Here is a 25,653-nt window from a genome sequence, read left to right on the forward strand (position 1 = left end):
TGTTGGATAACTTAATAGGTTTTGGATTGGAATGTTGTATGCCCACACTGCTCATCTACATCTTTTATAATACCTTATTTGGGAGCTACCATGTCTATACTGCTACCATATGGTAGCTCCCAGATGCCCCATGTGGTAGCTCATCCTCCCTATACTGTCTACCATATGGTAGCTCCCAGATGCCCCATGTGGTAGCTCATCCTCTTTTCTCTTCTTCTATACTATACTACTGTATATATATCTTATTTAAGAGTAGGGTTAGAGTAGACGGTGTGTGTGAGTGTGTGTGTGTGTGTGTGTGTGTGTGTGTGTGTGTGTGTGTGTGTGTGTGTGTGAGAGAGAGAGAGAGAGAGAGAGAGAGATACAAGATACCGAACTAGGGTGCCCCTCAGGATCCACTAGAAAGCCTCAACTGGGCGCCAAGTCGAGACGGGTGCAAAGCCTACCCAGTAACCACACAACTTGTGCTAGTTCATATGTGCTCTTGATGCATTGAAAAAAACCTCGATCGCCTTCACAAATCTCTGGAGATTCCCCACATCTCCTGAAAGGAAAGCTGTTGTGTCATCTGCAAACTTTGAGTCAAGCAACTCCTCCCACGTGTGGAGGGGGAGACGCAATCCCTCAAGTCCGGTCTCCTGGGGTGATACAAAACTACTCATGGCCTCGGTGACAAATAAGAATAGGTAAGGTGCCAAAAGATAGCCTTGCCATACCGAGCGGAAAAGGGGAAATCTGTCGCATGGGCTCCCTCAATGAGAACCTGGCTGTGCAAGGCTGAGTAAAGTCCTAAGACTCCACAAATCCACTCCATAGGGAATCCCATCTGGCTCATCGTGCCCTCTTGAAAAGCTCCAATCCACCCTATCATAAGCTTTCTCAAAGTCTAGGAGTACTATGAGGTCATGTTGCCGCATCCTGGCCGAAGTTGTTGCCGCCGCCCATAAGGTGAAAATGTTGCTCAAAATGTTCCAATCCTGAACAAAGCCGATCTAACTATCATGAATCAAGTCCATGAGAAAGGGCGGTTTATGGCTCACCCAAACCCCCTTGGAAACGCATCCAACATGAAGATTACCTAGCGACCCGCAACTATTATGGGGATCTTTCCATTGACTGAGCTTATAACCCTTGAGGTCTCCAAGCTCCACAACTCCTTGAGAAGCAATTCCATCGCGCCTCCCGCGAGCATTGTCACACCGGTGTTGCATTACGTGTTCTCGTCCCTCCTCTTACCTCACTTCACTCACACTCACTCACTAGCATGGATTAGAGAGAGATAAGAGCAAGACTCTATTGCACAATGGGAGAGTTTTCCATATTATGAGAGATTTTCACATTCACACTCACTTAAACTATGGCCGACCGGGCACTTTAGGCTCAAAGAGGCCTAATGCTATTACAACTCTCATAATATATCCATGAAGTACATCACTTGGGACTTCATCCAAACTTGCTACCCCACGCTCTTTAAGAGGAAATCGCCATAAGTATTCTGTCGGCCCATTACGGGCACCCATCCAAGTTGTGGATTTGGACACCATTGCTTCATATCTTAAATGTATGGCCTTTTCTTGTGTCTACCTTGGCTCCTTGATATAAAATAATGGCAGTAGCTCTTGTTAACCCTACAAATAACATTCCCTCCTTCCTGATGCCAATCGCGTCCTCATGATCACGTTGAAGACCTTTGTGTGGGGAGAATTGACAAGCTTTGTTGTTGATGGCTTTTGATGTTGAGTGACGTTTAATGGTCCTTGTTCCTCTGGAAGGAATAAGAAAGGCTAGTTAATAAATGAAAAAGTTAGTGATTACTGAGAATTTGTAACAGGATGGGAGTCATGTTGGTTTTGTGGACAAGTGATTTTTTTGCGCAATTTTTATATATATTTTTTTGCTTGCTCACTTTGTTTTTGGCAATCATAAGTGGAGTTACATGGTCTTGGTGTTAGTTGGGAAACTAAGAAATGTTAATAATGGGGGAGAAGATAAGGAAAGATCCGGAGGAACATAGACAAAATCATCAAAATGAGATTGTGATTCTCATTTCCTCATTTGATTCATTGAAGCGACATTCATCAATTGAAGAATTTGATCTTTGATATGATGTCCCTTTTTGTGGCAGGATTCTTAGCAAATGTTGTTAAGTATGACCTGTTCCTGCATGCTTCTTCCCATATGCTTTTTATGCTTTTATGTATATTTAAGTGTTATATAAAGTAGATATACTTGAAGTACATGAACTGAAGTAGATATACTCTTATGGAGTTGTTGCTTTTTGTTGAAGTAGCCACTTATTGTGGCGAGGCATGAAAGAATTACGTCGACTTGCGAGGCTGATATAGATATCTTCACTAAGGATTAGATATCAATGTGTTGTGAAGGCTCTAGTGTTTGTTTTCAGAGGTTTGCAGTTTGAAGATAATTCTAGGGGATGGGTTGTACCATTGACCAGGGTGTCGCCCACCATGGCTCCCCCATCCAAAGATGTTCCTGGAAAGTTGTCGATGGTGAGGCTTTGGTGCAAATTTTCTCTAGTGCATGATTATGGATATGTACTCATAGAGCAGCTGCTACATTAACTTAGCCAAAAGAATAGTAAGCTATAAGCTTAACAAAAATTTATTGGCTATTGAAGATCGTTGGGAGGTTCTTGTGATATTCTACCATTTTTAGGTAGGTCATTTGTGTGACTCCCATGTTGTTTGTGGCTTTTTCTTTTTCTTTTTCTCTCTTTTTTTGTTGTTTTTTATTTTTTATTTCCACCTTGCGAGACCAACAAGTTCTTGTGGCTACTCTCCTGTTTTAGAGAATAGGTTCTTATGTCTGCTCGCGTAGCTTTTGCACTTATGCTTCTCATTTAGAGGGGGTGAAAAGAGCATTGTGAGTTTGTTCTGTGGATTGATTCTTGAATTTGTGGCTCGTGTTGTTGAGGCGGTAGGTACAGCTTATGGTTGGTTGCCATTGGTGGTAATTGAGCACGCAAGCTCTTGTGTAAGTGTTGTATGCATGAGAGGGGTTGAGTGGCTTGCTTGGTGTTGCTTGGGCCTCCATTCTTGTCAAACTTAGGTGAAGCTTTCGGAGTCAAAATTGGTGGTGAAGGTTTCTTTACGTTGTTTGATGTTGGTAACCATATGATGGGATTGCCATCATAATACCCTTGTTGAAGCACGTTCACACAGGCACCTATCTTTGATCTTTGATGAACATTAGGAGTGAATGGTTAATGCCTTTGAGGCTTCTTTCTTTGTGCACGCTTAGGTAACTTTTTGCTATGCTTTGGAATCCAAGGTTTGGTATTGCCTTAGTAGTACCCTTAAGCTTGTAGTAATCTTTTTGGTAACCACACGATGTTTGAGTGACTAGAGTTCTTTGAGGAACTCGCATAGGCTTTTGTGGACAATGTTGTGGAGTACTTTTATCCTTTTTGGCCCTTGACTTTGCGTTGAGGAAGAGGCTTTTATGATCGAGGCACCCAAATTGGATTGGCGCCTTCGTAGTCACCTTGAGCTACAAATAGCTGCACCCACATTTTGATACCATTAAGATACCTTGATTTTGGCTATCGCGGTGGAGTTTTCTTTTTAGCTGAAGTAGAAGGTTTGGGGCCCTCCTTCACATTGGTTGGCGCTGAGGTTACGGGTCTGAGACTCATGGGCGTTGTTTGACAATGAGGCTTCAGCCTCTTGTGGATTGGTGGCTACTGATGTTGAGGCTTTTGAGCATGCAACCTTCTCCTTTGATGAGGTTGGTCGATGAGGAGTTGTCAAGGTTGAGGCTTTTTCTTTGAGTTCCTTTTTAGAGATAGATGGTTGCGCGTGGGGGACTTGTTCGGGAATAGCTGTTGAATGCGAGGTTTTGGCATTGGACTTTTTTTGTGAGAGGATGGAGTTGAAGGGTTAGATGCTTTGTCCAATTTGGTCATTGAAACAGATGGTAGGTCTTTGTATAGAGGGGCTTCTGAGAAAGAGGCTTGTAGCTATTTGCATTTAGCATCATAGAAATCCATTAGGGTTGGCAATATGGTATTGTCAATTTTGTGTCGTTGACCATTATGATGACCCTAACTCGAGCAAAGCACAGTGGTGCTTGGGCAGCAATAGTCTATTTATACCCCAAGATCAAATCTTCTTCCAACACATACTCAACCACAAGAAACTTGCAAGTAAGGGTGTTAGATTCTATATACAGTGTTTGTTCAAAGTACCCCAAACATGGCATGTTGATGTATTTTGTTCAAAGTACCCCAAACATGGCATGTTGATGTATTTTGTGAATGGAATTTTCCATGGATGAGCTTTTAGTGTTGGTTGACCTAACAAATCCCATAACTCGAGGGTCATGAGATTGTGTTCTCGTTGTGGATAAAGATGTGCTTGGAGTGTGGTGATTTTATTATAAAGTTCAAATCCAACCATAACTCTTGGGATATTCTATGTAAGATATGTTGGAAGTTCCAGCTCCTCTAAGGTCTCTTCCTCCTGTAAGAGAAATTTCACAATGCCTCCAGGAGTGTTCAAGGTGACTGTTTGCATGGATTCGTCAATTGAATACCATGAGTCACGTATCCAAGTTCCACCCAAGATGAGATCATACTCAAGGGGATCTGGGATAACATGGAATCTAAATTTCAGATTTCCACCAATTATTTGAGCAACATAGCTAAAGTAACCTGGAACTTCAATGTTTTGTCCATTGGCACCTTTCGCAAGAGAATATTTCTTAGGGATGATTGTAGGTTTGCCCAATGATACCCAAGTGTCTATTGTTTTACAAGGTTATGGCTTGCTTGAGGGTTAATCAATGCGCACTTGTGCTCAACGTTATTTCCCACAAGGAAATCTAACCATACCATTGATAGAATCCTCAAGCGGAACCATGGATGTTCCCGTTTCTAATTTAGTTTCAATTCCCATTTCGGTTTCATTTTCCTATTCACTTTCATCCACTTCATGGCTCTCAGCTTTTTCAAAAGTGCCCAATGTGTACAATGGCACACTCAGCCCTTTGACAACTTAACTAAGGTCTTTTTGTAAACCTACGAATCCTTACAATCCTATTCTATGTAGCTCTTGATGCCTTGGTATAACTCATGGTTAGCCTTTAAGGGGGTGCAAGGGTTGAAGCTATGGTAGCTTCACCAAACAAGAGAAGAGCACTCCTCCAAATGAGGATTTGAGAGACCGCTTGAATTTTGTAAGGGATTCATCAAATTCCCCACGTGTTTTTTTAATTGCATCATTCGTGCAATCTTCCTCTGATGATGACTCTTCTTGGCGTGATGAGTTCATTTTGGTAGAGATTACATCTTCCTCTTGAAAGGGGGAGCGATATTGGTTCAATTTTTGTATTCTGATTGCTTTTTTAGGTTTGACACTATGAGATTCAATCACAACCGGTGATCCTGTATGACACTCAACAATGCTAAGCATGTTCTCTTGAGCTTACTTTTTGCATTCCTCGTATTTCATTTGATTATGATTTTCAATATGGGATGGTTGGTTGGGTTCTAGTTTCTTTATTAGTCTGTGAGGTGCACTGAGTGACGAGGCAAATATACTAGGACTTGTTTCATCTTCTGACTTTCTTTGGATCGTCAAGTTTTCATTATGTTTGCCCATGCGACGAGAAGGAACTTTCTTTTGGGCTTTTGTATCATCATGTGTCTCACATGGGGGTTTTGTGGTTTCAGGGATAACCTTTGAGGTGGATGCATTCGCATATCATGTGTAGATTTTGGCCATTTTGGGGTTAGGTCCTCCACATGCTCCTTTCCTGGGTCCTTTATTTCAACCTTGGTTTCGATAGTTTGTTTGCCCTTATTCTTCTTGGGTTTAGAAGGCTTTGCATCCTCTTTTGGTTTCTATTTTAAAACATGCTCTTCTACCCATTTCAAAGTGTGTTCTTTTGCATTTTTTTAATTGTTTCTTGTGCCTTAGCTTGCAAGCGTGTAAGCACATTCAAGGGTACCGTGGACAATTTCTCATTTTGCACACTCAAGATGTTAAGAGTTGTATTATGTGAGACAGGTTGCATTGAAGCAACCCGCCCTTGGGCAATCTTAGAACACATGGTTAATTCCACATTGTTAACATGTGGGTTGTAACGTTTTAGTGACTATAGGCATGGAGGTATTCCAAGCCATGCAGTCAACCACTTTGTGCGGTCCAGGACAATAGAAGCACTGTAATTTTCGTTGAACTATTTGTTGAGCAGTTTCGACCCGTTGTGAACTGTGTTTGTTTGGGGCACTTGAGGTTGAGGTTTTGAGGTAATTGTAGGTGAATAGGGACATTGGAGTGTGTCAGTGGCCAAAGATTTTGCAATGTATGCACTACAGTAGGAAAGATAGGCCTAGGGTACGCACATTGGAGATTGGGATGGACGTAGTGATGGCAATGAACACAAGGCATTTCACTCATCACTTTGAGAGGCATTAAGGATGTTTGATTTTGAGGAAGGTCATCCTCTCTTAGAGATTCCGATTCAAAGCTTTTAAGCAAGGCTGTGTAGAATTTTGGAAATGACAATTCCGAGATGAATTTTTCTTTAGCCTTTGCTTCACTTGGTTTAGATGAGGAACATCTCATATCATGATCATTCTCTATCATGTTGTCATCTAAACAGATTGCTTCTTTACAACATTGATCAAATGTTTCCAGATTGGATACAATGATCAAGTTATGTAAGGTGTTATTCTTTATGCCCATCATGAAACATCTCTTCAATTGAGCATCGTTTAGTTTTTCCCATGGCTCACATCATGAGTCCAAGATTTTATCCAAAGGATAAAATCTCTATGGTTTCGTTTTGTTTTCACTCAATCGAATAGAGTTCTCTTTTTGCACTCCACTAATCACCTTGTCTTGAAAAGCCGTGGATAAAAGCTGTTTTCAAGGTCCTGAAGTTTGTTTTAATCATAGGCATTAATGAAATGAACCATCGACTAGCCTTCTGTACTAAGCAAAGGTTCAACTATTGCCCATGATTTTGGAAATATATATGTCCGTGTTTTTGGATGAGTCACTAAGGCCGTGTGTGGGTGCTCTTTAGGACCTCATTTAGTCCTTGGGCAACCTGCCTTCCTAGATTGGTCAATATGACCAAGATTTGAGCATTTAGGGATTGCAAAGAGTTGGTACCTAGCCCTTTTTCTAAAGATTTAGGTCTTGTGGTGGTACTAGGCAAGGGACCAAATCCCAGAGAGATTGGTGTAACAGGGGATGTAAAACCCAATGACACACTTGTTGTCAGCATGGCAAATGGTATTGGGAGTTACATTTGGGACATGGATCTCAATGGCTCAAAGATTTTAGCCATTGGGTTTAGTTTGGGTGTGGGCCCATGTAATCTCTCTATCATTGCCATATCTTGTCATTGCCAATTACTCCTTAATGAGCTAGCACACCTATTTTTTTTACTTTTTAGGTTTTCTTACTGCCCGTTATAGCCTCAGGAGGCCTAGCGCACCTCTCTGTGGGTCAAAAAAGGATTCGATTGCGCGCACCTCTCTGTGGGTCAAATAAGGATTCGATTGCCTTAAATTGCTTAGGTGCTAAGCACACGTAAACGACCTTACATATATTCTTCCGAAAAAAGTGTGCCACTGGTGTCTTAGATGGACGCGGTCTCAAAAGCATGTGAACACCCTTAGGATAAACTTTCTGGAAAAAGTATATGCTATTAACATCCCAAATGAAAGAAGAGGTCTCAAAACCTATTTTCCATCACTGTCTCAAGATGAAAAAAATCGAAAACATTTTTCCTGCTTCGTAACCCGTTTTTGAATGTGCCAAGGAAATTTGAAAAATCATTGTATGAGAGAGTTGTAGTATTTTTTTGAGTACTACAACTTTGTCTCTCTGATTTTTTCGTTTAGACACTCAAAAAGTAGCCCGAATATAGTACGCGGTCTTTTTTAGGCTATTTTTGTGTTTTTCGTGCATTAAGGACCCGTTTTTTACCTCGATTTTTGGGTCAAATTTTGAGGCTGTTGGTCGAAGGCCAAAACAATGGATTTTTCCCTCGAATGCTTAGGACCAATTTAGAAGAGCTAAATGTAGACTTTCCGATGAGCACTAGCACGTGTTCATCGGACTTATGGTTTAGGAGATACATGCCTCCAAATAGAATTGTTTTCTTTACTCTTCTCCCCCCAGGACCCTTTTCATGCCGTGAAAATTAGGGACTTTCCACGCCATGAAATGTAGCTTACGTCGTTAATTAGATTACTTTTTTAATTTATTTTCTTTCCACATAGGGAACTTTCACAACGTGAAAGTGTAGGGATCTTTCATGTCGTGAAATGGGTATTTCACGGATTATTTTTTTCACACGGATCCTTTTTCATGCCGTAAAAGTCAAGGAACTTTCACGCCATGAAATGTATCTCATGCATAAAAGGCATTTCACGGATTTTTTTTCACACACGAGGAACTTTTACGACGTGAAAGTCAGGGAGTCTCATGCCGTGAAACAGGTATTCATGGATTTTTTTTTGCACGAGGAACTTTCACGACATGAAAGTCAAAGTCTCATGCCGTGAAATAGGTATTTTACGGGTTTTTTTCACACAGGCCTTCTTCGCCACCATGAAAGTGGACATTTTACGAATTTTTTATTTTTTTTGGAGTCTCGAAAGAAATTTGAGTTTTTTTGCGTGGAGGGAATTTTTTGAATTTTAAATTGAAGAGATATGGGCATTTTTCCAAAAAGGTAAGTGGGAATAAAAAAGTCAACACTTTTATGACATCCATTACACCCTTCATAAATGACTCTCAAAAGTGGCTATTTGCCAACTAAGGGACATCTTTTCATTCAATGCTCATTAGCTTTAATGAGTTATGAGAAAAGGTGCTTGAGAATTAATCAAAGATTAATTCTCAAACTAATCTTTCCTCCTTTTGGACTAATTAAGGACTCTAATTAATTACTAAATCACTAATTAATTCATACCATTGAGCACATCATTGGATAGGGTATGAAATTGTTAAGCTATGTGCATCAACTAATGAGTAAATTAGTCCATAATTAGAGCTTAATTTTAGTCTTAATTTTAGTCTCTTCTCTTTATGCAAAATTAAGCAAAAGAGAGCAAAATTCCTCCAATTGATGTAATTAGGTGTTTTGATGCATCTAGATGCTCTTAAAACACTCAAGAACACTAATTTCAACCTCTTACATGATCAAATTTGACCCCGAAAAACACATTTTTTAGTTTTTTTGCATCTTGAACTGAATTAATCACCCCTTAATGACAAAAACCAATCAATTAAGAAAGATTAGTCGATTTCAAGAGTTCTTTAAAGTTTTATGAAATTTTTCAAATGATTAAGCTATCCCTAATACTTCCTAACACTCTAATGCATACAAAGCAAACAAAAAACACACAAATCAAGCAAAAATTAATGATTCTAGCTCTTTGTTTAACTTTAAAGAGAGCTAAAAATCATAAAATTACAATTCCATTGCATTGTTTGATGTAATAGATGCAAACTAAGCCTATCACACTCTATGTGCACACTTAATAAACACTAAAAACTAGATTAAAATTAACAAAAGAATACATTTAAGCCAAAAAATATCATTCTTTCAAAAGATAAAAAAGAGAGCTATTTATCACAAAACCACACACAAATCACCATCAAAACCACATCTCTTTCATGGTAAACCATTAATCAAGATAATGGGAAATGGGTTTGCATAAATTAGAGAGCAAACAATGGAAAAAGCCAAGGGATGACTCCTCACAGTGACCCCAAAAATGTCATGGCTCACCCAAACCCCCTAGGAAACACATCCAACAAGAAGATTACCAAGCAAATGGCAAGTTTCGTGATTGAGGATCTTTCCATTGGCCGAGCTTGTAGCCCTTAAGGTCTCTAAGCTCCACAACTCCTTGAGAAGCAATTCTACCATGTGAGCATTGTCACACCGCCACATTGCACTACGTGTATTCGTCCCTTCTCTCACCTCACTTCACTCACTAGTATGGATTAGAGAGAGATTAGCAAGCAAGACTTTGTTGGACAATGGAAGAGGTCACACACACTCACTATCATGGATTAGAGAGGGATTACCAAGAGGATTAGTAAGAGCAAGACTCTGTTGGACAATGGGAGAGTTTTTCATATTATGAGAGATTGTCACTTATATACATGGCCATAAGCGTTCACACTCACTTAATTGTGGTCGGTTGGGCACTTTAGGTTGATAAGAGGCATAATGCTATTACAATGTCTACTCTCATAATATATCCATGAAGTACATCACTTGGGACTTCATCCTAACTTGCTACCACACACTCTTGAAGCGGAAATCACCATAAGTATTCCGTTGGACCATTACGAGCGCCCGTCCAAGCTGTGGATTTGGACACTATTGCTTCATACCTTGAATGTATAACCTTTTTCATGTATCTACCTTGACTCCTTGATGTAAGATAATGGCAGTAGCTCCTGTTAACCCTAGAAATGGGTTAACAAGGGCTAAAGTCTCATGCTAATGGCCTTGACCAAGATCTTATAGTAGGCGGTCCCTAGAAGAGTGATGGGTCTCCACTGGTGCCAGATCTCCAATCTATCACCACCCTCCTTAGGAATCAAGTGTATCAAACCCTCTGAGAGCCTCTCTGGCATGGCACCTGTGGTGATCATAATGTAATTGAAGGTAGCTTAAAGGCTGCCTTCCTAGAGGTCCGAATGACGAAGAAAGAAAGAGACTGGAAGCTCGTCTGTCCCCGGGCATTTGCCCCCCTCGGTAGTGTCATCTTCACCGCCTCTGCCAACTCCTCTCTGTAGTGAATGGAGTCAATAAGAAGGACCAAAGAGAGGGGAGAAGCACCTCTCTCATGTGCTTCCAGACTCTCTCACACGTGTCCATCACCTATGGGGATAATGGGACACATGTGAAAAGAGATCAGAAGAAATCAGTGGGGGTGATGGATCTCACATGGGGGGATCAAAAACAATAACTCTGTCCTGTCCACAAAGCCTACGAACACCATGTCTCCTCCTGTGGGGACTGGCTATCTCAAAGAAATCCCCTGTGACTCTATAATCAACCTAAGTCCAGAATGAAGCTCTGGCGTGGTATCTGTACTGCACCCTTCTCTCCTCAATGGATCTAATCTCCTGCGCGGCGGGCGATAGCAAGCTGACTCTCAATCCATGGGCTATCTCAGGAATGCTCCTAAAGTCGTTTGGTAAAGAGGCCAGACCCTTCTCAAACTCTGCTCTCCTGCTCCCAAAATCCCTCCAATTTGCTCTGGGTTGCCTCTTGTAAGAAACTGCTGGTCTCCCTTGGCCAGCATCCTTGGCCAGCATCCAATGTGCACACAGTAAAGCCTATGGGGTAAAGCCCAGTCCCGCCCAAATCTGCTCTATCCTGCTCTACTGCGGATCTTGAGGTCCTGAATGAGGCTGTTCGGAATCCTAGATCTCGCATGTATGTCATGCCTCCAAGGGTCCTCTAAGGATAGAAAGGATAGCTGATAAGGACGTGATCTGAAAAAGTAGTGCCTGCCAAGATACCAATCATGCCCCATGGCTGTAAGCCCACTCATCAACGTGAAACATGTCAAGACTATAGAGGTTGGGACCGGTGCTCCTCCTATCCAATCGCGAGAAGCTAAGGCTCCCAGGGTTGCGCCCAAACTCTAGAAGATGCCCAAGGGTCCTGTCCCCTAAGTGCCAGTATCATGTCCTCCTAGGCAGAGTACTATGCTCCTGAGATTGTGATCGTGTCTGCTCCAAGTCTGTCTTCTATTTCCTCTATCATGTTGAAGTCCCCACACATGCACCAAAAGTCATCCTGGGAAATGGCCTACCGGACTCTGCTCCAAAAGAGGGATCTACCTACAACCCAGCGGTGTTCCGAGCATAAACATTGAGGAAGCCAATGCTATCCTCTCCAATCAAAATCATAACCCATTGTGCTTGCCCCTGGATTATAACTCCTGAGCCTGTCACACTGTCGACAAAAGCTGCTCACTAACAGAAATACAAACTCCTCCCTGCATCCCTAAAGGGTCGAAGGATGGAGACCAGAAAATATGACTCTTGCCTGGTAAAATCTACCCGCATCAACAGGTGCGCCCCTCAGAGAGGTGATGCTCCTAGAGGAAAATAATGTCAATAGATCCCCCCACTATGGCTCTCTAAAGCTCTCCTCTAAGGACGCCTTGTCTTTGAAAGCACTGAGGCCCCCCTAAACCCTATATGTTCCAGTAGACTATCTACATATCAATCTCTGTGTGAGGCGAAACGCGCAAAACTTCCCTCCACTCGAAGAGCCTTGCGCGACGGTTTAGATGGGGAATAATCACAATCCGTCCAAGGCGAAGAGTGGCCCTGGATCTTATCCTCCATGTAACGCCACTGTGTCCGAGTGCGAGATTATGCATACTCTGGACTCAATCAATCACCATGGAGGTACCTGTACGAAAGGGGGAAGAGTTGCTGCTGCGACGACAAAAGTATGCATGAACACAAAAAGCAGCACCTTCACCACCATCTCCATGTCCTGGTCTCTGTGGCTTGAGCCTCCAAGCTCCATCCTAGCCAATGGCCAAAGATGGATGAGTACGTCGATGATGCGAAGGTTGTAAAGATGATGGGAGAGCTCAATCACCTCACCCTAGATGGCGGCAATCATTGACTCTGAGTCCCACTCCATCCACGGGGCTGTACTCAAAGGGAAAGAGAAGATTCTCTAGCATACAGGGTCCACACATACCCGAATAGGTGCTATTGCCTCAAACATATATGTCCCTTCCGTTGGAAGACATCAAAAGAAACTATAATCCACAGGCTGCCCCAAGATCTTGGTTGGGGACTCTGGTGAGAGAGCCCTCACCAGTACGGAGGCGGCAATGATCATCTCCACCAGCTCAGAGAAAGGGTGAATCAAGCAGCAGCGGATAGAACTTGCTGGCTGCCTCCGCTCCCAGGTTAAGGGCTGTTGGGGGTCGACGGGAGTGCTATGGAGAGGCGGAGGGGAGGGGAGGGCGGGCTCTAATACGAAGGACCGGGCTAAAGGAACTGTTGTGGGTAAAGATGAGGGCGAGGATGGAGGAGGAGGGGGCAGGGGCAGGGGAGAACACGGAGGGAGGCGAGGGCGAGGGTAGGGGCAGAGGGGCAGACAGGCTAGATTGGGGAGGAAGACTGTTGTGAGAGGCTCATCAAGAGCATAGTGAAGTCTAGCGGCCTCACTGGGCACTATGAATCAGGGGAGGGATCTCAACGGGGAATCGGCCACCAAAATGAAGGGGACGGAGTGACCCACTCAGCACTGGAGGGGGCCCGTCTCGCACCAACAGGTGGGTGTAGCGATAAATGCTCATAACGGTTCTCTAAGAGAATCGAATCCTCGTGTGCTTTGCCAGCCTAGCGTGCACGGTGGCGACGCTCAACCCTAGTGGTCGGCTTACGGCCCACACGCGTGGGCCAACCGTTCACCAACCTACCTCTCTCTCTACCCCTCGGTGAGGATTTGAACGGGATACGAGGGGGAACCATTAGAGACGATCTCCTGGACTGACGTCGAGGGCAAGCTCTTGCTAGATGGCCCATCTGCCTGCAAATGAAACATTGGCCTCCTAGAAGGCCTGAATACTCCACTCGCTGAAGGATGGGGTCTCCCCCCGGAGGCATGGGATAGATATAACATGTGGCAATAAATCTAGCGAGGCAACATAGATACGGAGGGATGGAATCCCAGCTGCCCGCGCGCAAGGGCCGAGGCAGCAGTGGGGGGATTCCATCACTCTCCCGATGGCACCACTGATCACTAAGAGAAGAGAAAGGTATTCCTTCTTGAGGCAAATTGTCACTGGGAAGCCTGACACGCCAACAAGTGGGTCAAACACAGGGTCGAAACCATGCTGCCACACGGTGCAAAGAAGGCATGCATCGTATGCAATGCAAGGGGGCTCAAATGCATGACTCAGTCTGACACCGCTGGTGAGTCAAACTCCACCTATTAGTAGCCACACCCTAAAGGCTGTGATCTTTGTAGACTCACCAATGAGGCTCGCCTGTAAAAGATCTTTGAGTTGTCCGTGCATGGGGAGGCTACCAACAATTTTGCAAACTAGGGTGGAGGCCTCTAATGCTGCAACAGTCATGGCAAGAAGCTAAAGGTCCGCTTCAGAAAAGGATAAGCAAGCAAAAGGAGCCTCGGTCGAGGATGACAAAGCAGTTGCCATGGAGTCCTTCTGGGGGGGGTGAAGACCAGAAAATGCCAAAAACTTGCCGAGATGAGAACACCCTAAAGATCCTAAAACTCAACTTGCGGGAAGAGGGAGAGGAAAGACAAAAAGAAACAAACACAGAGGAAGAGGCAGGGAAACGGGGGAAAAAACCTAGTAGGGGAGGGGGGGAAGGGGGAGACTAAAGGCGGGAGAGAGGAGAGAACAAAAAAAGGGGAGGGGGGGGAGGCAGAAAAAAGGAAGGCAGGCGGGAGGAGGGGGGGCTCTCAAAGATGAGAGGGGGACAGGGGGCAACAAAAAGGAAACTGGGAGGGGGCGGGGCAGACACAAGGAAAAGGGGGGGTAGGGCAACAAAAGAGGCAGTGAAGGGAAGGGGGAAGCGGGTGAGGTTGGCAGGGGGCGGGGTGGGGAGGACATAGGGAAAAGGGGGGGGGGCACTCAAAGATGAGAGGGGGACGGGGGCCAACAAAAAGGAAACTGGGAGGGGGCGAGGCAGACACAACGAAAAGGGGGGATAGGGCGACAAAAGGGGCAGCGAAGGGAAGGGGGAAGCGGGTGAGGTTGGCAGGGGGCCGAGAACATAGGGAAAAGGGGGGCAGGGGGGGCAGGGCAGCAAAAGGGGGCAATGAAGGGGAGGGGGAAGCAGGAGAGGCTGGCGAGGGGGAGCAAAGAAGGGGAAGGTCACGGGCACAGAAACGATGGGGGGGAGGGCGGGCAAAAGAGCGTAGGGGGGGCGCATAAAATTGTGAGGAGGGGGATGCGCAAAGCAACGTGAGAGAGAGGGGGAGGTGCAAGGAAGGGGGGGAAGCTCAGATAGAGCGTTCATGACTATGTATATGCTATCTTAGTTTTATATCCCCCTTTCTTGGCTCTTTTTCCTTTTTCCACTCATTGTGAAATCACTTCATAAATTTTCATATATTTGTCTAAATTTTAGTTTTTTGAAATGTAACATGAGTTTAAGCATAAAATCCAAAGCATAACTCTTTGTAAAATTCACGAATTGTATGACGGTGCATCTGATATTTCGAGTGCATTTGCACCATGGGTGCCTAACTTTAAATCCCCCATGTCGTCTCCTTGCAAAAGGTAGTATACAATATAAAACACATGTTTCATTTAAATGTATGTGTGTATAACACCCCAATTACGTGCGATATGGGTTTTCAAGATTAGTGTTTATATTGTATACAATGTGTGTAAACCTTATTCAAAACCAAATCTTGTGAATAAAAGTGGTATAATATATGTTTTCAAGTGATGGAGCTTATGAATTTTTATTTTATTTTTAAAAACTATGGAAGGAGAGAAAGAGAGATGCTTATGTAGAGAGTGGTGTTACCTTGAAAAACCCCACACTAATTGACAAGAAGCAAAAGCCAAGATTTAGATGTCTAAGTTCAAAATATACTTCCAATCATTCTTGACTTGATATTCATTTTTTTATTGCTTGCAGGTCATGTAGAAAAAGGAAATGGTTGGTAAAATTCATTCTCCTTCCTCCCAATCATTCTTGCTCCGATGTATTTTTTATATTCCTTGCAAGTTTTGTACAAAAATGAAATGGTTAGTAAAAATCACTCTCTACTCCAAGTGGAAGTACCCTTTAATTTTTCTAGGAAGAGTTGTTCTACAATTTCCACAACTTTTATCTTCAATAGATAGCAATGTGTCCAACACGTCAAATTTGAGAAACAATCACATTGAATCTAATGGAATCAATCCCTTCGATCATCTATAACTTATAAATCCTTCATCTATAATTTGCCTTGGTGCAGTACGCGCACAGAGTTGATTCTACGAATTTTACAAGGAACCAAGAACCAATACAATTTAAGAGAGATCCATGTGTGATTGTCTCAAAGCAAGGTTGATCTAAGATTGAGATTAAACCATAGTTAACACTAGTTCTGTAATTGGACACTAAAGTGTCCTGAGGACACTTTAGTGTCTTGTTTCTCACCAAAACTTTAAAATTTTTTGGAGAACCTGGAAACAATATTTTTACACCTTGTTTCAACCATAGGTCGGTTAAAAGTCAAAAAATAAAGGAGATTTTTCATGATGTCAAAACACAAGCTATATTAGAAATTTGACTCCAAAAAAAAAACTCTAACTTGAAATGTTCATTGAAATTTGAAGCTGTTTTGTCAAAAATCCCATAAAATGCCTATAACTTCTTGAATAAATCATGTTTTTCATGTTTGTATAAGTCAATTGGTAGAACTTCGGGTTTCAAAACAACACAATCTCCTTTAGATTCTAGTTCATAAGCTACTTGTGAACTATAACAAAAATCTCATAATTACCAACATGCTGAAAAAGAGAAAAATTTTGACCTTCGAAAGGTACTTCCATAAAACTAGAGTTATGTTAGTGCAAATTGACAATCGAAAATGATTATATAGTTCAAAACCAAGTTAATACATATTTTTTGGGATCCCAAGCTCAAATAAATCTTGCTACTTGAGCACTATCTTAGTTTTTCAATCGTGCCATATTTTTCAAAATTTCTAAATTCTCTCTCAACAACCATGAAACAAAGGTTTTAGGTGCCCAAATTATGTTTGTACAATGTACCTTAGCAGAATTATTCTATACAGACAAACTGTTGCAAGTTTACTAAAGAATGTAATGCGTATGACTCAAAAATCTAAATCCAGAATTTTTGTTGTGTACAATTTTGACATTTTAAAACAATTAATATTTGTAGCTTACTAAGAGGCTTTTACATATAACTTTAAGATCTCAATGGATAGAGTAAGCATTATATCACCTTAAAAAACTTGCAAACACATTAAAACCATGTATTGGTTTGGATACAAATGGATACTAAAAAGTGGTGTATCAAACACACACAACTTCCTACTATTTAGACACTCTCAATTGAATTTTATTTCATGTGAAACTTGGCAAAATCTTTGACACAAATATGAAATAATTACTTGGAATTTTTCACGGGGCTTAGTGATTTTTTTCTCTAAGTTTATAAGGCGGTTTTCTCAAACCTGAGTTGCAGTCTCATGCAAGTCCTATTTATGGGTGTAATTCTTTATTGTGTCAGCATCCAAATTGCAAGGTTACATTTCTTACACACACACTAGGTCACATATTCAAACTCCTCAAGAGGGATTTTGAATATGTCTTTCCTAGTGCAAGTAGCATTTTATTTGCATCGTCCGAAAATTTTTGGTACCAAACTAGTGTTAAGACTTCTCTTGCATCACATCCCACGTAACCTGGGTTAGAAAGGTTCATAAAAATTAGATCCCACATTTATCTTGTAAAAATATATACATGCATGACCTCGTGAAAGTTGTGTACACTAGAGATGTATCAACATGATGCCCCACAGCCAACAAAAGCTTGAGCATTTTTTTAATCACCAACCAAGACCCAAGGGGAAGGTTCCCAATTGCTAGCCACCATAGAAGAAAAACCCTTCAGAGGTGCTACTCTATATAGGTGTTAACAGAAAGCAGAAAGATGCCCTCAAGCAGCAAAAGATTATACATTTAAAAATATAAGCACAGCAAATAACTTATCTACTCACAAACCTCCATCATGAGCATCCAAAATTCATACCAAAAAACAGTAGAACCATCCGTGATCAAGTTGCCATACTTTACATGCCACCTGTTCTGCTTGCATTGGGCCGTGAGAGACGGCTCGAAATCCCAGTTGTCTTAAAGTTGGCACCCATAGTACGGAGGTCCACCAGGTCCTCAAACAGTCGGTCAGCAGAACTTGTTTCTTTTTTCAGTGGGGACTCCGGCTTGGCTCGAAAGCTAGAGTCAGGCTGAGCTTGCTTCCCGATTGGTGCATCTTGCTTGTGACCAGTACTCTGAAGGGTCAGGTTCCTTGTTTTCTGCTCCAGACTACTTGCAGGTCGGGGCCTTTGAAACGTCTGCCTTTTCTCTTCAAAAAAACGCTCCCTCTCAGTATATAGAATTGGAGGTGGCGGGAGGCTTGAAACTGTATTCCTTTCAATGTCAGAGGACCGAGGAGATGAAAACTTCTCACTGTCAGGTGCCAGGCTCATAACAAGATGTGAGCTTTGGCTTTGCTGTGGTTGGCTCACGGAACCCTGATCCTGTGGCGGCAATTCTGATGATTGTACACCACCGGACACCGCCCCGGGTGCTTTGTAGCCGCTTGAGTTTGGTTGACCAGCCCCTTGAAAATACGGTGAACGTTGATATGATTCGTAAGAGTACGGTTTGGAGGAACCTGGTACGCCGTTCTTTACGGTGACTGGTGGAAGAGCCGCAAAAGGATTCAATAAGCTCAGTTGCTCAGAGTTTGGCAAAGGCAAAGATGCTTGAGAATTCATCACACTTGGTGTAACCTGCATTGCCAGAGTTGCAGGAGATGCGGCCTCATCAAGCAACTCACCACTGAGAAGGTCGGGCGTCCGTCCTCCTGCTGCACTCGGAGGTGCATTCAGCCTTTTTATAGGCTGCAGCGGAGGAGTAAGTGCATACTGAATGGTCCTTGACCCGTTCTCCTGACTGTGGGCAGACATATGACTGGGCCTCGAGCTCGATCTGCAAAAGAATATACTTCCAAAATGAAGTACAAAATTTCCAATGTGCTATCTCGCTGTGCGCAGAGAGCAGCCCAAAAAGTACCTGTGTGACAACTGAGAGAACTCATCCTCGGCTTCATCATCCTCTTGATCATATACTGGAAGGCCTCCAGGAGATCCTGGTGTGTGCTCAGCTGGCATCAGAGACCCTGACATGATGGCATCATGCTTCGCTAAAACTCGTTGCAAATCATCATTCAAAGCAAGACCCTGACACAGCAAGCTCTCGTCCCTGAACAAAAGGATTTGATAAACACAAATACCATGGGTAAGAAAAGAAATAGGAACATCGTGCTGGAAATGTGCGCACTTGCAGTGCAAGCTCTCGTCCCTGAACAAAAGGGTTTAATAAACACAAATACCATGGGTAAGAAAAGAAATAGGAACATCGTGCTGGCAATGTGCGCACTTGCAGTGCTGATACAAAATCCTAAAGACTCTGAAAGCAAGAAAGAAGTAGAGGTTTTGGACTCACGATGTGGAGTTCACAAGCTGCCTGATGCTCCTTTGATTGGTCTGGCATTGCTCAACAAGCTGCACTATCACATCATCCTTCAATGCCTACACAATTGGCATCATCAAAAGATTAATCAAACACCCTCCTACATTATCTCTGGCCTCAGGCGATTTTACAGTACAACATACCCCTTCCCCCTACCCCCTTTTCTAGGTTGGGTCTCTAGAACATCCAACCCATTACCTGTTTGTCTCCAGGATCTAATGCATTCAGCATATCATTCAACACCTCTAACCCACGTCGGGCACCATCCACATCTCTAGCACTGAAGTAGACCATAACAATAAATTTTTATTTCTTCCGAGTTACCATAGACATGAATCAGTAATGACAACCAGAAAATTTACAGGATCAAAATGATTTCTACAAAAAGGTTGAAAATGGACCTCCACACAGGATCCTCGGTTGCTGCTATCATTTCATCCAAACTTGCTGGTGCATAAGCTGGCAAGCCATAGCACGGCAATGATGGTGTCGAATGTGTTGCCGGAGGTGTAAACATCGGAACAGTATTTTCAGAATTTCGTTCAGGAAATTCAACACCAGACCGCTGCCCCCAAAAAAGTGTAAAATGTAAGCCATTGCCTCTATAATGACACAATGTAAAATGTAGTCATCAATTTACAGTTGCTCTCTAGTTTTTCTTTTCACTTTAATATTTGTCATGTTTGGTTGTAAAGTGTGCACCATGCGTGCATGTGTGAGTGGGTGTGTGTAACAGGCACTGCATGCACATGGGTGGGTGTGCGCATGTGCATGTGTGCTTCATTTTGCCTTATGCTTTCCTCACAGTTACATGGAATGGCAATGGTGAGAGAAACGGTTGTGTCCATTCTTGACATAGTTACCCTCAGCTCCTCATACACCATGTAATACTGTGGATATTTCCCTGAAGGCCCACCAAAGGCTTCTTGCCATGAATCCAAAAGCACCAATATTTTACTCCTCACACCTATATCAGCCTGCCAAAATGGAAAATCGCGTTTAAAAGCAAACACTTAACTGTAGCCTACTCCATGCCAAAAATATGTACGACAAAAATTCTGGTGTGGCTCTCTGAAACATTTGCACACACACACACAACACACAAGCGTGCATGCGTACGCATACATACATACATATATGATACATCCATGCCTATGTCTTTCACACCTTCTTTTTTACAATTTTGACCATCTCCTGTAGAACATCCTTCTCTGCCACATTCTGATGTACTAGTTCCCCACAGTTCATCATAACCATTTCCAAAACCTGCAGCTCAACCAAAAGCTTATCCTTAAGGTAATCAAAAGCTGTCCTTGATGCCATATTACATACATGCATATATGTGTGTATGTAAGTATGTAGATATCTGTGTACATACATACACGCACATATACATGTGTGCGTGCGTGTGCATATACTTGAGAAAACTTTCTCGTAAGTTCTAACATCATCAGTTCTCACCGTCAAAGCCAGGAGTTGTACTTTGGCATTTTTATTGCTTAGCCTCTTCTTTATTGCTTTCACCACATCTCGAGCTTGTCTGTATACATTACTAATGGGTTATCAAAGTTGATTTTTTCTTCAAGTTATCCAAAATTCACATAACTAACGAAGAAAAAGTGCAATCAAACATCAAGTCCTTCATTCATAATAGCACAGCTGCATGCTATGGCATACCCAAACAGTCAATGGTCCATCAAACAAAAGTTGTGTACTGTCCAAGTCAATATCCCTCAATATTAACTAGCATGTCCTGATAGAACAATGTGATAAAGCCTATTTGAAGTAATCCAATCAGCCCTGCCCAAATCCAAGAGAGGAATGTCATGCGTCATGTGAGGCCTTATACACGACCTAGGGGCATTCACCCTGCTACTAATACAAGACTGCTTCCACCTCATCAAGGTCTGGCGGCAAAAAACATGTGTAAATGAAGAAAGATTGGCCACCCAAAGTGGCTGAAGAGTTGATCATAATGATGTAAGAACAGATTGAGTTGAACAACAAAATCGATCATGAGCCAGTCCACCCCCATGATTACGTTTGCTGTTCCACTCTGTCTGCACTAGTAATTATGCTCTCAATAACTGCCGTAGAATGTGAACCATGAGATCTTGGTACTCATGTCAGGGAATTGCATGCACAGGGACTCGACGGCCACAAAGACCAATCATACAATACAAAAAACCACTGCCATGGGTGAATGCTTGACTTGTCAACATCAATTAGACAATGAGAAAGCATTGTATGTACCTTTTAAAGGATTTGCATCTTAAAGGTATAGACGAAAACAGAGCTCCACAACTCTTTAGCCTAAGAGACGGACACAATGAGATCACTGACTTCATCATTCTTATTTTGACGATATCCCATGTAAATGATCATAAAGGATGCTAGAGAAGTCAATGTGCTGGTGGTGCTGTTGTTGGAGAGGCTCTTGATGACCAAGGCTATCTTCTTCATGATAGGGTATATGATTGCCATCATCATCATGATGTTTGAATAAGTGTTGTTTTTCCTGGGATGGTACATGTAAGATTGTCTGGTTCCCCTTGCAGGTTGCCAGCACTTGAAGCTTTTATACATACATACATACATACATACATACATACATACATATATATATATATATATATAAGTTTTAAAATCCATAAAGGTTTAACAGTGATTGTTGATTGGATTTCCCCATACAAATTCTTGAAAAGTCCCTCCAAAACATCTATTTACCCTATCTCCCTAATAAATTGTTCCTAGCTCCTAACCAATGCAATCTAGCTTACACGTCTGTCCACTCTCATTAAGGTAATCTTTCCTACAAGTCACCTAACCACAGCCGTGTTCATTGTTTACTGCGACCCGACGCAAATCTGACCATGAAACATTGAGGTAACAAAATGAGAAACAGAACATGGCCATAATTTGATTACTTGACGAAATGAACTCCAGGTTTGTTACTTGATCCCCCTGTGCAAGGGATACTGTATTTGGAGTGAGCAGAGAACAAATTGCACCCATTGTGCGTGTGTATGCCTACATACATGCATAAATTGGCATGAATACATACATGCATAAATTGGCATGAATGTATGCCTACATACATTCATAAATTGGCATGAATACATAAATCCCTTACCTACTCATACATGTATGCCTACATACATGCATAAATTGGCATGAATACATAAATCCCTTACCTACTCATACACATAGATACCTTGCTTATGCAAGAGGTCATAAACTGATACCTATAACTGGCATACACACATAATACAAAAGACTATAAATTCATATGTATGCAAGGAAAAAAGACTTAACATGCATACATATATTTCTACCTACCTACACGCACATACATATTATGCATCCATGCAAGAGGTCGTGAATCGAGGTATACAACCAAATACTTGGCATACGTGTGTATAAACCTACCATGCAAGAGGTCACAATTCACATATACAAATAGACATTCACACATGCATACACACATACATTTCGACCTACCTATTCATACATACAATTCGCACATACATACTTACCTATCCAAGCACATACATATACATGCACCACCTACCTATACACATGCAGGCATGTGTATATGCGTGCAAAAGGACGGCTTAACAGCATGCATGCATGCATGCATCCAGTGCACATACATACATAAATCATAAATTACAGGCAATATGGACGTGCAACAAGGGAATTAAATAGAGAGGGCAGAGATTTCACCCAGGATCAGAGTTGATGACATCACAAATTTCCAAGTTCATTCCCAAGTCTGGACTGATCAGTGAATCGCTGGTGGCCTTGTCTACGAGGCCCGCCATGTCTGATGGGTGGGGATTTTTCTTCAGAAACTCGGAAAAAAAAAAGGGGGGAGAGAAAAAAGAGAGCTGAATATATCCGTAAACTCGCCCACAAGAAAAGTGCCCTGGAAATTGTATGTGCCGGAGAGAGGAGGGGCGGAGGAGGGGAGGGTGTGTGTGTGTGTGTGTGTGTGTGGGGAAAAGAGAGAAATATGCAGTTAAAAAATCAGAAAAGGAGAAGAAATTGTTGAAAAAAGAGGGTGTCCGGCAGCGGAAAAATCGTTTTTTTTTTTATGAAGAAGAAGAAGAAGAAGAAAGGGGTGATGGCCTATAGCTTAATTACAAAGCAATTTCGAGGTGGGTTCGACTGGACGGCACTGCTGGTGAGTCGGTGACTGTTCTTTTTTTTGCCCTTTTTCTGCGCGTACGTAGACTTGGTAGTTTGTTGAGACACTGACACCAGTATCCTTGTCTATTTATACATTTATTTAATTACTTATTTTATATGTAAATGATCATATATTTTCATAAAAAATTGTGCTAGGGAGATCGATATATATTCTGCGCCCGTGGGGGCAACTCAACTTAAAAAAATTGTCTATTAGACTATGTATTTTTTTAATTACTTGTTTATCTATTTACACTTAAATGATCTATATGAGATCCATATAGTCATGGAAAGTCATATATGTGTTTGCGGGATATATATATGTACCATATAGTCATGGAAAGGTACTCTGTTATGAGCCGATATATATGTATGTATGTATATATATATATATACATATATATATATATACATACATACATACATACATACATATATATACCGATATATATGTATGTATGTATGTATATATATATACCGATATATATATACATATATACCGATATATATATATATATACATACATACATACATACATACATACATATATATACCAATATATATGTATGTATGTATGTGTATATATATACCAATATATATATACATATATACCGATATATATATATATATACATACGTATCGGTATATATATGTATATATACCGATATATATATACATACATACATATATATCGATATATATATATATATATACATACATACATACATACATATATACCGATATATATGTATGTATGTATGTATATACATACATACATACATATATATCGGTATATATGTATGTATGTATATATATACATACATATATATATATGTATGTATGTATGTATGTATATCGATATATATGTATGTATGTATATATATACATACATACATACATATATATATATACATACATACATACATATATATACATACATACATACATATATACCGATATATATGCATGTATGTATGTATGTATACCGATATATATGTATGTATGTATGTGTATATATATACATACATACATATATATCGGTATACATACATACATACATACATATATATCGGTATATATATATATATATATATATATATATATATATATATATATATATATCGGCTCATAACACAATACCCCCATCACGCAACTCGATGGCATCGAACTCGAGTCCTCGCAATGGGACCCAACAGTTCTACCAGCTCGCTTACGTGCCCGTGGGCCCATTGGAAAATCATATCTAAGGGACTCCCCATCCCAAAGTCTGTGCATCGGCCCTCCAAGGCTCGACCTACTTTTATCAAGAAGCCTTCAACATTTGAGAAATTGGAAGGCACCTAAGCAACAACAACAACTCAGCACAAGTAGAATAATGGAGGATGATGGCTCTGGTGGGGCTGGCTTGTCCCTCGTATTAGACGTGAACTCCCACCTAGGCCTACGAGGTGACTATGTACTTTTCAAAATTGAAAAGGGACACTTACAAAGTAAAGAAAAACGTCTAGTTGGACCATTCGTACCGAGGTTTTATGGACCATTCGGGGTGGGTAAAAGGGTTAATAACCTCGCTTGATATTGATTACATTTGCCATCACACAGGACCTTTACCTACACATCCAATTTATGAAGAACCTCCTTTGATTGTTGATATACAATTCCAGATTCAATTATTGACCATCAACAGAGGACTACAAGAACATGGAATGTATATACGAAGTGTCTAATGAGAACCATCCTGTTGAAGATGCTAGGTGGATACTTGAGAATTTTTCCATAAATATCTAGATCTTATCCACTCATATCAGGAGACATGCAACTAAGTGTATATATGAAGTGTCTAATGAGAACCATCCTGTTGAAGATGCTAGGTGGATGCTTGAGAATTTTTCCATAAATATCTAGATCTTATCCACTCATATCAGGAGACATGCAACTAAGGTCAATTGTAATCCAAGCAAGAGGGAATGTTACATGCAACTAATGTCAATTGTAATCCAAGCAAGAGGGAATGTTACATGCGATGTGTACTCTCTCTCTATGGTTGGTGCACTGGGGATGCCAAGTGTGTCATTGTATTTAGCTTAGTATTGCGGGTGATTCTATTTAGTACTTGATGTCGAATATATTCATGTTTGGATTGTAAGGTTATTGTGTTTGTGC

At 41.5% G+C, this 25,653-nt stretch overlaps 1 protein-coding gene across 3 annotated transcripts; it reads right to left on the reverse strand.

The window, feature by feature from the left end:
* Positions 1 to 17,462: 17,462 nt before the first annotated feature.
* Positions 17,463 to 23,563, reverse strand: LOC147630107 (TOM1-like protein 4). 3 transcript variants are annotated; one of them, XM_086811728.1, is made up of 10 exons: positions 23,026 to 23,563; positions 20,761 to 20,839; positions 20,467 to 20,565; positions 20,163 to 20,276; positions 19,701 to 19,864; positions 19,498 to 19,579; positions 19,273 to 19,358; positions 18,841 to 19,029; positions 18,605 to 18,756; positions 17,463 to 18,463 (listed from the first exon to the last, which is right to left on the reverse strand). In XM_086811728.1, the coding sequence occupies exons 1-10, from the start codon at positions 23,121 to 23,123 to the stop codon at positions 17,835 to 17,837; spliced, it is 1,692 nt and encodes a 563-aa protein (XP_086667854.1). In that variant the 5' UTR covers positions 23,124 to 23,563; the 3' UTR covers positions 17,463 to 17,834. The 3 variants fall into 3 exon arrangements, with proteins under 3 accessions (XP_086667854.1, XP_086667853.1, XP_086667855.1); XM_086811727.1 differs by having other exon boundaries at positions 17,463 to 18,756; XM_086811729.1 differs by lacking the exons at positions 20,467 to 20,565; positions 20,761 to 20,839; positions 23,026 to 23,563 and having other exon boundaries at positions 17,463 to 18,756; positions 20,111 to 20,251.
* Positions 23,564 to 25,653: the final 2,090 nt, after the last annotated feature.

Source organism: Cibotium barometz, chromosome 17 (assembly GCF_041138505.1).
Source record: "Cibotium barometz isolate CiBa-2024 chromosome 17, ASM4113850v1, whole genome shotgun sequence".
Taxonomy (NCBI): Eukaryota; Viridiplantae; Streptophyta; class Polypodiopsida; order Cyatheales; family Cibotiaceae; genus Cibotium; species Cibotium barometz.

Excerpts from the sequence above, each read along its gene's own strand:
- LOC147630107 (XM_086811727.1), bottom strand. The coding sequence starts at position 23,123 with ATGGCGGGCCTCGTAGACAAGGCCACCAGCGATTCACTGATCAGTCCA. Across the intron at positions 20,566-20,760 it reads TACAACTCCTGGCTTTGACG|GTTTTGGAAATGGTTATGAT; the intron begins GTGAGAACTGAT and ends GTTGAGCTGCAG. Across the intron at positions 19,359-19,497 it reads TAGATCCTGGAGACAAACAG|GCATTGAAGGATGATGTGAT; the intron begins GTAATGGGTTGG and ends CCAATTGTGTAG.